The sequence below is a fragment of the Anabrus simplex genome, chromosome 8, assembly GCF_040414725.1.
Source record: "Anabrus simplex isolate iqAnaSimp1 chromosome 8, ASM4041472v1, whole genome shotgun sequence".
Taxonomy (NCBI): domain Eukaryota; kingdom Metazoa; phylum Arthropoda; class Insecta; order Orthoptera; family Tettigoniidae; genus Anabrus; species Anabrus simplex.
This window is the reverse complement of record NC_090272.1, coordinates 132,512,849-132,526,637: the sequence shown is the minus strand read 5'-3', so window position 1 is coordinate 132,526,637 and position 13,789 is coordinate 132,512,849. Positions and strand designations below refer to the sequence as shown.

At 38.8% G+C, this 13,789-nt stretch overlaps 1 protein-coding gene across 1 annotated transcript in view; it reads left to right on the top strand.

The window, feature by feature from the left end:
• Positions 1 to 13,789, top strand: part of RIOK1 (RIO kinase 1) — a 127,962-nt gene that overhangs the window by 70,637 nt on the left and 43,536 nt on the right. The window contains exon 6 of the mRNA XM_067152482.2: positions 9,586 to 9,704. Coding sequence (XP_067008583.2) covers positions 9,586 to 9,704 — 119 coding nt within the window. The remainder of the gene's footprint in view (positions 1 to 9,585; positions 9,705 to 13,789) is intronic.

Below are 13,789 nucleotides of genomic sequence, written 5' to 3'. Positions count from 1 at the left end.
GTTGAGGCCGCCAAAGACGTTGCAGAAATCAAGAGAAGCAAAAAGCATGCCTGGTAGAATTGTACCTGCGAATCAGTCCTCTAAGAAAGACTCAATGCTTGGAAACAGTACTACTCTACGAAATCAGAAAATGATTGGGAAGCCTACAAAACCCAACGTGCCCAAGCAGCTAGGGTGTTCAGAACTGAGAAACGTAAATATGAAAAATCTCTCATTGAAAAGATAGAACAAAACTTTAGGAAGAATGAAAGCAGAGAGTACTACAGAGCCTTCAAACGCAAACTCACTGGCTATAAACCACCATCTCTATGCTTTGAGTGAAAGGACGGCACACTGGCGACATCAAATGAAGAAAATTGCAGCATTCTGGCAGATTATTCAAGAATTTACTTAATTGCTCTAAACCGCAAAGCGCCATTGAGACGAAGGAACCCTTACTCAGGTACCCAGATTCCAAACCACCCGACAGAGATGAAATCAAGCGCCACATTGCCCGTCTCAAAAATAACAAAGCGCCGGGGGAAGAATCAATAGTAGCAGAACTATGGAAATATGCCCCAGAGGAATCACTTGATATCTTGCAAAAGCAAATAGAAGAAATTTGGAACAAGGAGACCCTACCCGAAGATTGGAAAATAGCTTTGATCCATCCATTACACAAAAAAGGCAGCATGAAGAACATCAACAACTACAGAGGAATATCTTTGCTACCCGTGACTTACAAAGTTCTATCACTTGCCATCCTGGAGCGTTTGGAAGCACAAGTCGAACATCAAATAGGTGAATACCAAGGAGGGTTCAGAAAAGGTCGCTCAACAGCTGAACAGATCCAAAATCTCAAAACGATCATCGGATATTGTACACTAAGATCCAAGCAGTATGTGTCTGTCTTTGTGGACTTTAAGAAAGCGTAGGACTCCATTGACCGGGAAGTCCTGCTAAACATCTTAAATGAATTTGGAGTTGATTTGAAACTGCTGGCATTAATTAGAGCCACCCTGACTGATGCAAAATCCAAGGTGAAGTTCCACGGGTGTCTCTCGCATTCCTTTGACATCAAAACAGGAGTCCGACAAGGTGATGGGCTATCCCCGATACCCTTCAACTGTGTTCTTGAAAAGATCGTCAGAACCTGGTGGGTGAGATTACAGGAAACCAACTACAGTCCATTGAGAATAGGAACCAAATCCAAGGGGATCGCAACAGACCGCTTAGCATTTGCCGATGATATTGCTGTTCTCTCAAACGACATAGAAACCGCTAGAGCTCAAGTTGAAATTTTAAAGGAAATTGCTGAACAAACTGGTTTGCAGATATCGTTTGAGAAGACAGAAGTAATGACTAACATCAATGAGGCTCCACCAAAACTCCATACAAAATACGGGGACATCGCCCGAGTAGACAAATTCAAATACCTGGGTGAGATCATCATGAAAAAAGGACTGGACAAAGAAGCACTTCAGGAGCGAGTACGCAAACTGGAAATAGCCTACCAAACTTCCCACACAATCTACAACAAAAAATTCCTTTCCCAAAACACCAAGATACGTCACTATGAAACGGTTCTGAAGCCAGTAGTTCTATATGCAGCCGAAACCCTGTCTCTAAATGCCAACAAAGGACTCCTTGAAGAACTGGAGAAAAGAGAACGCAAAATTGTGAGAGGAATCTTGGGATCAAAGTACAGAAATGGAATCCATCAAAAGAGATCCAACTAGGAAGTCTACAGCAAAATAGAGAAAATTACCGACACAATCAGAAAAAGACGGGCACGATTTTACAGTCATCTGAAAAGAATGGATGGAAGAAAGTTAACTAAAGAAATCTTTCACTTTTTTGATTCAAACCCCAAAACCACAATTCCCTGGTTTAGAAATACCAAAGAAGACCTGCAAATGCTACATATCTCAGCTGAAGACGCCCTTAACAGAAATCTCTTCCGCAAGAAAATATTGACGAACGGGCTAAACCGAGACGAGCAACCGAGACGAGCAACCCTTGGACATAGGAGCTTAAGCAGGCCCACTCACAAAGAATGAGGGAAATTTGGGCTCTAAAGAAGGGCAAGTTCAGTGTCAAATGCAACAAGACTTAACGTTGTCCTTGATGGCCCCAGCAAATTATATATATAATAATTATTTATATATGTGTGTGTGTATATATATATATATATATAATAATAAAGGTAATAAAAAAAAAAAATAATTACATTTCCAATACACTTCAGGTGTATCGTAAGAACAAGAGTGGTGTGTCAGTCTCAAGTATGAGAAAGGGTTTCTCTCACAGATTATATTTTCACATTCTCCTAGAATTTTAATTATGTGCAGCATTCACATTTTTCAAGTACGTACATTAAATCCTTGTTGGAATGATGATATTATATGGTGTGACTTCTGCCATCACATACAGGCATTTTGATTTTGCACCTTTTACACTGCCTGCATGTCAGTTTGAACATTCTGTGCTGTGTTACCAATCGTTTAGAATCTGATACCCTATTGGGTGACCTATTGAAGAGTTGTCATTTGATTTTGGGTAAACACCTAATGGGTCTCCAGAGACCTTGTACACATTGACATCATGTAACATGGTGTGTCGAATGGGTCATTTTCTGTATTTCAAAAATCCAACTACCTGTACAACTTTGGGATTGAGAGGATGACATTGTGCCACTCATCCACAGATGAACTTGAGTTATTATGTGATTTAAAAGAGTGCTAGCATTTCATGTAATACTGTACAGTATCAAGTTAGTGTGTATGTAATTTTGGTATGTAACTACAGTGAAAATAGTGACACTGCAAATCTTAGAAGAAAACATTAGTAAACTTAAAATACATATTGTGGAAAGACAGTGATTTATGAAGATGAAGTAGAGTGGGAAGAGCATCACTTGGGGAAAAGGTGTCAATTTCATCTTGATTATTTGAAATAAATGTTCACTTGAATTTTCTCACAGTGGGCGACAAGCTCACATACTGCAGTTATGCTGGCAGTAGTGCCCGATCTGTAGCCGAGATCCCTTCTAACAAAACAAATCTAGGCTTCCGTAGCCCAATCATTAGAGCATCCGGTGCGATATCGGAAGGTTATGAGTTTGGGTCCGACTAGCGCCTGGTTGGCCATTCCCCCCCACCCCCCCTACCTTTTTTTTCTGTATTACACTTCTTTTAGCATATACTATATGTACTCAACACGACCTAATAAATGGAAAGTTTATTTCAAGTACATTGCGGTCGTGAAAACAAAATATTCACCTATCTCATCACCATCACACATCCAAATGTGCAGGTTGTCCATGGGTGTAAACTAGAAAGACCTGCACCAGGCTTCTCTGGAAGCCACATATCACATAACATCTTGATTATGTTACATTTTGGTTGAAAATGCGATATGTGGTGTAAAGGCAGCAGAAATTCGTTGGAAACTGTCTCTGATAATACATGTGAATACTCAGTGGTTTCACTATAATAATAGAAAAATAAAAACTGATATGTACAACACCATTAGAAATGACCTCTAACCCACTATGTGAAACAAGCTGCCCATAGCGGATTTTCCACTAAATACCCTTCAACTACTGTACGTCGTGTTGATACATAGTGCTTTCTCAAACAAACAAATTGTGCCTTCACCACATTATTAACAAGGGCAACAAAGCATCTTCTAAGTAATACCGCAAAGTCTCCATCAGTAATAGAATTCTGTTATTTACAACAGCCATAAACTATCAAGCCTTCAGTACTGCACAATGTACAGCAGAGGAAAGAAGCTGGTGCAGCCGGCACGTAGAGCCTACGAGGAATAATGAAGGCTCGAATGATATTATGATAGGTAGGTATTTTTATCAAACTACGTTTAGGCATCTCATTTATATTTTATTTTTTCCATTAATATAGGTCTGTGACAATGAGTGTTGAATTCCAGATGAGAGCTGCATTGTCCTTTCCATGAACCGAGATTCAGTATCTACACCTGCAGTAGCTGAAGGCAACGTGTTGTGCTATATGGATCTGCCAGTGATCAATATTCCTGTTGGAGATCCTTCCATTTGTTCACATATCATTCCATGTTCTGTGTTCAAAGGTACATCTATCGAGACAGTAAAAAGCGACGATCCACAAAATCCTGTTGTTAACTGCAGTGGAGACCAATGTGACATGCGCATATTGGCATATGAAATACCTTCTAATGTAAATGAAGATTCAAACAACAAGCTATCAGATTCTTCTGCCATTTTGAGCAGCGGAAACGTGGAGGTCGCAACAAGAGAAATTGCATGTGGTTTTGCCAGTAACTGAAGTGAAACTATGGAAGAAAGAGAATAAAGCAAGAAAAATTATGAAGAAGACGTCTTACACAAGAAGAATTCTGATAAACTGAACAAAATGCTGAAACTCCACGGGAAAAAATTACAGTGTAAAAGATTCGAGGATAACAAGTACATTATAGTCGAGTGCGCTGAGTGTAAATTACTTCTGGCAGTGTGCTCACACGAGGAAGGTAAAATATTAAGTGAGAGGAGTTTTAGGTGCAAAGAAGTTCATGAAAATCAGAGAACAAAGTTTCACAAAGTTATTTGGGGATTCGACTCATGAGATTAAGAGGTCATATGTATGCAGGCTAGTGATTTTCTGAAACGATTTAAGGAGAAGAAATAAAAATATTGAAGATGTTCCAAAGAAAGAGTATGGTTAAGACTGTTATTTACCAACAGTGGATGGACAGAAAGTGAGGGTTTGCAAAAATTTTCTTTTAGCCACTACAGGTTTGAAGAAAGATATTTTTGATGCCTGGGTAAAACCTTTCTGTGGTAGCAATGAGGAGGAGGAATCTACAGAAAATATGAATGGAGGACTTCCTCAAGACAGTTACAAAATCAGTTCAAAATAATCTCAAATCTGACTGTAAAGGCCGGTCTCCACTGATTAATATTTAACACCAACATGTTAAATTTAACATGTTACAGTTGACATTTATATTGTGATTGTGGCTTCCAATTGACTTTGCATGTTAACTCAGAATGTTGAGGTTAACACTTTTAACATGTTGGCATGTTTTCCACTCCAAGTCAAGTCAATTCGTTGTTCGGGAGATGTCGGCATAGCTTCGGCAACTTCCATGCTGTTTCCATGCCAACAGATAACCTAAATGATGCAAACGACGTGCTTCTTGTGAAGTAGAATTATAATTACAACACTCTGCAACACTCATTCTCTTTGTTATAAGCTACAAATACAGTTCGCGCACGTGTGTCCTTCTCTCTGCACTATACTAAAATTTATAGTCAGAAATGGAGTGGAGCAGGGGAGATTACTCTGGACTTAATTAATGATATAATAGAAAGGCCTTGTTTGTGGGATGTCTCATTAAAGGAATACAGAGATAAAGCGAAGAAAGACAACAGTTTCCAGAAACTCAAAATTATCTATAATTGTTCCCGCGAGTGCACCGATAAATAACTAGCGTCCCTCCGCTCCCAGTACAGTCGAGAATTGCAAAAAGTTCAGAAAAGTCGGAAGTCAGGAGTGGACGAAATTTATATTTCAAAGTGGTCTGCTTTTGAACCAATGAGCAGGATGAAAGGAGGGAATGTACCTAATAAAACTGCATTTCTAAATCGTAACAAGAAGCAACAGTGGCAATAACAAAGGCCAAATCCTCTTCATTTGAGTCCATTGTCCTTGTTTGAAAATGCTTGACACCACCTAAATGTATTACCACAAATTGATATGATGAATTACCTGTATATAAACAGAGGAAGTCAAGTTTAACATGTTTATTAAGTGTGGACACAATGTTAAATGAAACAGTATTTAACATTTAACATGTTGATGGTGTCACCAGTTAACATTTAACATGTTGTTAAATGTTAATCAGTGGAGACCGGCCTTAAGACAATGGCTGTCGTTAATGACTAAAGTGCCAAGTCATTACTGCCAATCTTCTAGTAATTGAGCCTTCTTTTACATCAGTTAATAACATTCCTGAAATTTACAAGCAGTGGTGTCAAGAGCAAGGGACAGCTCATGCAGAAAGGAAGAGGTTCTTTGAAATTGTGGAGGAAGAGAAACTCTCACTGTTTAAGCCCAGAAAAGAACAGTGTGAAGTGTAGCATTTAAAGAAAGGTAGCATAACAGAGGAAGAGTTCAGTGTTGATTTACAAAAGAAATGGGAAACTCGTAAAGCAGAGGAACAAGCAATAATCCATGTCAGAAGCTATACTTGTTGCATTTATGGATGTCGAAAGTGTACTGCTGTGCCCCAAACTGCTGGTTTTGAAACACTATTACAGCCAAAAGCTTCAAATTTACAATTTCAGTATCTTTTTCTTAAATACGAAAGATGTTCACTTGTATTTTTGGCATGAAGGAGAAGGGAATGTTTCGGTCAATGAATTCACAACCTGCATCATAAATTTAATTGAGACCAACTCTAGCAGACGTAGCAAAGTCATTCTCATTTCTGACAAGTGCTAGTATCAGAATAAAAATAAGTTTCTGGTGAATGCTTTGTCAGATCAGCTGAACTAAGCATCGAAATCAAGCAGATTATATTAGAAATAGGTCTCACAATGATGGAAGTTGATAGTGCAGATTTTGGATTGCCTGTTCACACCACCAGTCTATTCACCTCGAAGATAGAAGAAGCTAGAAAGACTCAGCTGTACAATATTTACTATCTGGACCACAAATTATTCAAAGATTACGAAAAGCTGCCATCAAACTTCTCCACCAGGCGAGTTGGCCATGCGGTTAGGGTCGTGCAGCTGTGAGCTTGCATCCGGGAGATAGTGGGTTCGAACCTCCCTGTCGGCAGCCCTGAAGATGGTTTTCCTTGTTTTCCCATTTTCACACCAGGCAAATGCTGGGGCTGCACCTTAATTAAGGCCACGGCCACTTCCTTCCCACTCCTAGGCCTTTGCTATCCCATCGTCACCATAAGACCTATCTGTGTCGGTGCGACGTGAAGCAAATAGCAAACTTCTCTTCCATTCGGCCTGGTAAAAAGAAGGGTGACCGCACCATGACTGACATAAGAGGACTATTCTACAGGAATGGCGAAGTATTCTACAAGATCAGTCATTCAGATGAATGGCAGGTTCTGCCTCAGAGAAAGCAGAAAGAAAATCGAAGCGAACCACAGCCCCTCTATCATCAGCCTCCCAAAAATTGAAAAGTCAAAATACAACAGTGCAAGGTTTGAAAATATTCTTGCATAAGGATTATCATTACTTTTACGACAGCCTGAGTTACTAACGTCCAGTGTTCTTCCTTGTTGTTTCATTATTTTTGCCAGGATGAGTGGCTCAGATGGTTGAGGTGCTGTTCTTCTGACCCGAACTTGGCAGGTTCAGTCCTGACTCAGTCCAGTGGTATTTGAAGATGCTCAGATATGTCAGCCTCATGTCAGTAGATTTATTGGCACGTAAAAGAACTCGTGCAGGACTAAATTTCGGTACCTCGGCGTCTACGAAAAACTTAAAAAGTAGTTAGTGTTATTATTGTTTGATTTTTTTTTTGTTCCTTTCAAACAGTGTATCTTCAGTATATTCTTATATTAATGTGAAGGTTACTGAACACATTAGCAGTGATACGTGTATATCTACTTTTTGTTCACTATAGCAGCATTTTTTCGAACAGTTTGAGAAATCGGACATCTCTTTGTTCTGAATAAAGAAGTGTATTTAATTTTGTCAATTATACAGTTAGAATTATGAATAAAATTATTGAGATATTATCGTTCTAAATAAGTATTTTTATTTGAAACAATTGAGAAATAATTTCCTTCTGGAAAAGGCAGTCCATTCTATGAAATATGTAATTTGAACATTTTCAAGAATCTATTGACATTAACAAGAATATTTAAGTATAAGTTTAAAATTACAGAAGAGGTTTGAGAAAATCAGTAAATATCTCTCTTTGTAAAATACTGCAATGCGCCAAGAAAGGCTCAATAGGAAATCCGCTATGTGCCACGCAAGTACGAAAGTAAAAAGTACAACATTGTTGGAGCATGTTCCTTAAATAATAATATTCTCTGCGGAAATTTACGTACTCTTAAGACAGTTTTTCATGTAAATTTAGCTATTGTATGAAAACTGGTAATTTTTTATGCTTCTCCTGAGAAACTGTGATTTCGACATGTAGTGGTCTTTCGAGGCACAATAACTATATATTCTATCAATGTGCTTTATGTGTTCTGGTTCTTTATTCCTTGTTGTGAGTGCTATGGAAGTGTCGTTCATAAAGTTGCTTGGCATGGACATGCATAATAGCCCATTCTGGCTGAGTGAGGAAAGCAATGGGGAATTACCTCACTCTTCATTGACAGCTTGGCAGTCTATGACAGCTGAATGTGGAATTATTGGGGATCCACCCAGCCTTTGTGCTATAGCTAATTCCACGTTAAGAAAACAGTATTGCTCTTATGGCCCTACAAGGAGTGAACATACCCCCTCTGAGACACCCATAATTCTTCGTGATTAAGGGATATTATACTGTACTTTGTAATGTACTATGAAAGATAAAAAAGATGAAGCATTTTTGCCCTGACTTATTAACTTATTAAAATAACTACATAACATTTTCTTTTTCATAAATATATTCAAAGGGAGGAAGCACAATGGCGGTAACAGCCATTGCTTCGTTGCCTGCCTTCATTTTCCTTCTTCTGTGTTGCTCTGGTACAACGACCGGCATCTCACTTCTGTAGTGAAGTCATTTACAGTATTTATTTGTTGTGTGTGTTTTTAGTCTTTAAATCAGTGCGTATTTGTCTTGTGTTCAGTGAGAGTTGGTTGTATATTGCATAGTATTTGTGTGTGTTCTATTATTTTCGTACTGTACAGATGTTGTTACTGAAGATTTTGGTGTTGTAGTGGGCAGCGATACGTCATGGCATAACTTGTAATGATAAAAGAAATTGCCGTGTGTTTTATTTGTGCTTGGTTTTGTTATTTAGCTGTTCTTAAGCGCATTTTAATTTTACCATTCTTTTTTAGGGCCACATTTAATTTTTACTATTATTTTTGTGAGCGATACAACAGCACAGTAGCACCCCACATTGCCTGGGGAAATTTATGAAATGCATTTGAATGCATCCCTCACCCCTCGATTCCTTAAAAAAATATTGTTCTATTTTCTTCCCCAATTTGCCTTACACTTCAGTGCTGAGGTTTTTTACGTGCCGTAGTTTACCTCTAATTCTGTACACATAAAAAATAGCCCCTGTAAACCCCCTGTCCCCTTTAGCTCATAAACATAATTTGCAGCTTAGTTTCTTCTGCTTTTTATCTTGAACTTAAATGCTTAATTTCATAAATTTATGTGCTGCCATTTTCCCGTGATGGTGTTGAGCAGAGCCATTCTATATGGCAACCCGGTTGTCATAAGAGCAATACTGTTTTCTTAACATGGAATGAACTATAGGAGCTCAACATACATTCTACCAATGTCTGATGATTTTTGAGTTTATTAAATACTGTATATTGGCTTATAATGAATTTTAGGTTTATCTTGAATGTTCTTTGTTTTATTGGTTCTAATATAAATCAGAACATTCTGCTATACTTATTTACAGGATGTGGAATTATCAACATCAAAGGCACGTACCTTATACAGGGAGTGTGTTGTTATGATGTGGACTATTTTCAACAAGTGTAAGCTGGTTCATGCTGATCTTAGTGAATTCAACTTATTGTAAGTAGATCATTTAACACTTGGTGTTTTATGGCTAAACTTCAGAACTTTTCCTGATATTGTTTTCACTCTGTAATGAAATTCAGTTGCATGTTAAAATGAACTTAACATACTGAAATGATAGTAGTTTTCTGTTTGAATAACCAGTTAGTACCTCCGTGTCCACAATTAAAGTTATGGTATTCAGCGTGGTACAGCACGGGCCGTAATGATCGTAGAAGTCTGAAATTTCATAGACATGCTAACTAAGCAATGTGCTTGCAAATTGTGCTGCAACAGTTATTAGTTCCAAGTTTTGCCACCAGGCAAAAATATGGTGCTCTAAACTGTCAGAATGTGCAATATTCCATAACTCTGACGTCAAAATGTTCTTCTGGTATAATTACTTTGTGTCATTTCCTTGGTCGTTGCTTGGTGGCGCATGTTGAGTCCTTTTGTGAAGTGAATCTTCGTTGTAACGTAAGAAAGTTGAACTTTTCCATGTGAAAGGTAATGCCTGTAGGGAAGAGAGACAGTGCTCTACCAGTGAAGTTGTTTTATCAGAATGGCAGCAATAACAATGCTGCATTGCCGACAGAAACAACAGAGAAGAGCTCCCATGACAAGTAATAGGCTGAAGAAAATGATTAAGAAATTCGAGGAAACAGGTGAATTATGTGTCGCACCAGGGAGAGGACATAGGCCCATCCCCATGGATGATGTTGATGAAGTTGCTTTAGCTGTAGCAGACCATGCAGCTCATTCTCCCAATTCTGTAACCAGTGCTTGGGCTGTATCCTGTGAAGCTACCCCGGTCAGCAGTTCACAATATTTTGCGGCACATTTTACACTGGTATCCCTACAAACTTCATACTGTTCACATACTGAAACCCCAAGGTGTTGGACAATCCCGTGACTTTGCCTTTCGGTTTCTAGCGTGCGTGGAAGTGGATAACGTGGCCAGGGAATATTCTGTGGACTGACGAGGCACATTTTACTCTGGAGGTTGCAGTGAATGCACAGAACTGTGGCATATGAGGTTCGACTCCTCCAAACATTGTGCAGGAACAACCATTGCATTCAGCATCTGTGACTATTTGGTGTGGTTTTACAAGCTCCTTCATTGTCGGTTCGTTTTTCTGTGAGGAGATGACCCCTCATGGGCCTGTTAGGTGTACAGTGATGTCTGCACGTTATAGGGACCTCCTTATGCAACATGTGATTCCAACTTTGCAGGAACGCAACTGTAACCACACCGTTATTTTCATGCAATATGGGGCAACACCACGTATCGCTCACCAGGTGAAAGAATTGCTTTGAGAAACCTTCAGTAATGACTGCATTATCTCTAGGCATTTTCCAGGTGCATGGCCTTCGAGGTCCCCCGCCCTTAATCCATGTGACTTCTGGTTGTGGGGATATTTGAAAGATCGTGTATATCAGGGGCATGTCCGGTCTCTGCGTGATTTAAAGACTAGCATACGACGACATGCCGCTCAGATTTTACCCGATATGCTGCGGGCAACTGTCGACCATGCTGTGGTATGGATGCAGCATATTGCTAAGTTCAGAGACCGTATTGAACAATGTTTGTAACCATAAATGCTAATAAACCTTCCAGAACCACCGCTATCATGTGTTTGATTTTCCTGCCTTTTTTCTGTGACCCCTACCATTGCTTACAGTACCATATTTAATTTTTATGGCATAATTTGCAAGTACATTGCTTTAGTTAGCATGTCTATGAAATTTCAGACATTACAATCATTACAACCCGTGCTGTACCGTGCTGAATACCGTAACTGTAATTGTGGACACTCGGTACTTTGTAATGCTAATTTGTACGTTGACCAAGAAAAGTCTTCCATACTTCCTAGCTTATTGCCCTTGTGTCCTGTTTTGCAGACTTGTGAACTGTGTGGGAATTCATTAGGCTGTATGTTTAAATCATTGTATTTTTTATTAGGCGATATTTTAATGCAAGTGGTCTGAGGTAACAGGAGGATTTCTGTGATCTAAAATGTCAGAAATATGCTTGTAAAGATGATCTAGAAGACAAAAGTATGACTTTATAATGTAGTTATTTAAATAGTTGACTCGTATACAATTCTAGCTGTCATACTATCGTGGATAGGTTACTTTTTTTGTATAATTGCAGCGATAATGTCATCTAGCAGAGATCGGTGGGAGCAGAAGAAACAGAGCACACTTCACCTAACAACAGTAGTCAGTCCAATGTTATTGTTGGTAAGTTTTAGGTCCTTAGAACATTGAAAGCCATCGCATTTGTTTTTTTCCAGTTCGCTGATATTAGAACATTCAAGGACTAAGTTTCCAACTCCCTCTTATATGATTCTCTTTTCCCTCACTTTGAGTGATTGCTCCTTCAAGTTTTTCTTCTCATTTTGATAGTTGTCTTCATTGTCTTCCTGATCAATAGGGGCTAATGATCATGTAGTTTTACAGCTTATTAAAACAATCATGATAGCCACCATCACTGAACAATATATCTTCGTAAGCTATGCTAGCTTTTGATGGACTTGGTATTAAAAACAATTTGTCTCCATTATTATAGCTTGTAGATAAAGGATTGAAAATGCGCGGTTTGTGTCACGTAGCTGTCAGCTTGCATTTGTGAGATAATGGGTTTGAACCCCTCTGTCGGCAGCGCTGAAGACGGGCTTCCCATTTTCACACCAGGCAAATGCTGGTGCTGTACCTTAAGGTCACAGTCGCTTCCTTCCGACTCCTAGCCCTTTCCTATACCATCTTCACCGCGAGACCTATCTAATTACATCTAATTACCTAATTACATGTAACTGAGACCTATCTGTGTCGGTGCGACAAAGCAAATTCAGTTTAGTTACAAAACATGAGTGTCAACGGAGTATATGTATGTTAGTAGTCTGCTTGAAGGCTGGTTAGATCCTCCCCTTAGCTTGCTGCACTTTTTTGTGTCTACTGACTTATTCAGATGTCTGTCACAGCAGACATTGTTGGGGGCAGCTCTGTCATATAGTGTCAATTGAGATCTCATTATTAAAGGATCCAGTTGTCAGTCTGAAATAATGCCCTCTGTTGGACAGAATGTTGTCATATGATTAGTAAACATGAGCAAACTCTGTGTACTATGGAGGTGAAAATTTTCAGGTGGACACTCGTACCACATGAGAAATGAGCATGTTCAGCAGAGACTTGTTGTAGCCCCAGCTGTTAAAGAAGTGAGGGTGGCTAGACTCCATTGTTACGTTCATGTCAGCAGAAACGATGACAGTTCTTTGGAGGATACTGGCCGTGCAGACACTTTGTAAAGTGCTGGACAGAGTACATCAAGTAGAATATGTGGGTCTGAACCCTGAAGACAACAGCGACAAAAGAAATGGAGATGTTATGGCAGGATAGCAGACTCTGACAAATTGGGAAAGAAAATGCTAGGGAAGAGAGATTTTCAAGTTGTCAAACACAAATTATCTTTGGTTGTCAGGTGGTACTGTATGCAACAAAACATACTACTGTACATGGAAATATTATTAAATTGTGTTGGTACAGTATGTGTTCAAAATGTGTACCATTAAATGCCACGCATTGTTCATACTGTTTCTGAAGATTATTAAACATGTTGATGACAAAGGTTGCTGTAAGGATACGAAAAATGACATTTATCTTCTTGTGTAATTCGGAAATATTTATAGATTGTCACCTGTTTTGCAAACTGATTCTTCCAACTTGCCCCATTTCTAGGCATCTGGAACCATGAGATCTGGGGAGCAGGAAGGGTATGGCAATGAAGTTCCATGAGAAATTATTAAGCGTAAGGAATTTCATGTTTTTATCCGTATTGAACTGAGATCACAATTAAATAAGCTTATAGTAGGTTCCACCTTTTCAATACATTTACAATGTTGTTATCTGATGTTTACAACATTATTTATTACAAATTACAGGACATGTTTTGGTGTACAATTTTTAACACCATCATCAGCTGCATGAAAAGTGTATAAAATCTTGGCGGTCAAAACAATGAACAGCATATTATCATACTTAACTCCTTATATACAGGCAATAGAATGTTGTTATAATTAAATTTAACATCTTATTATGCTAGG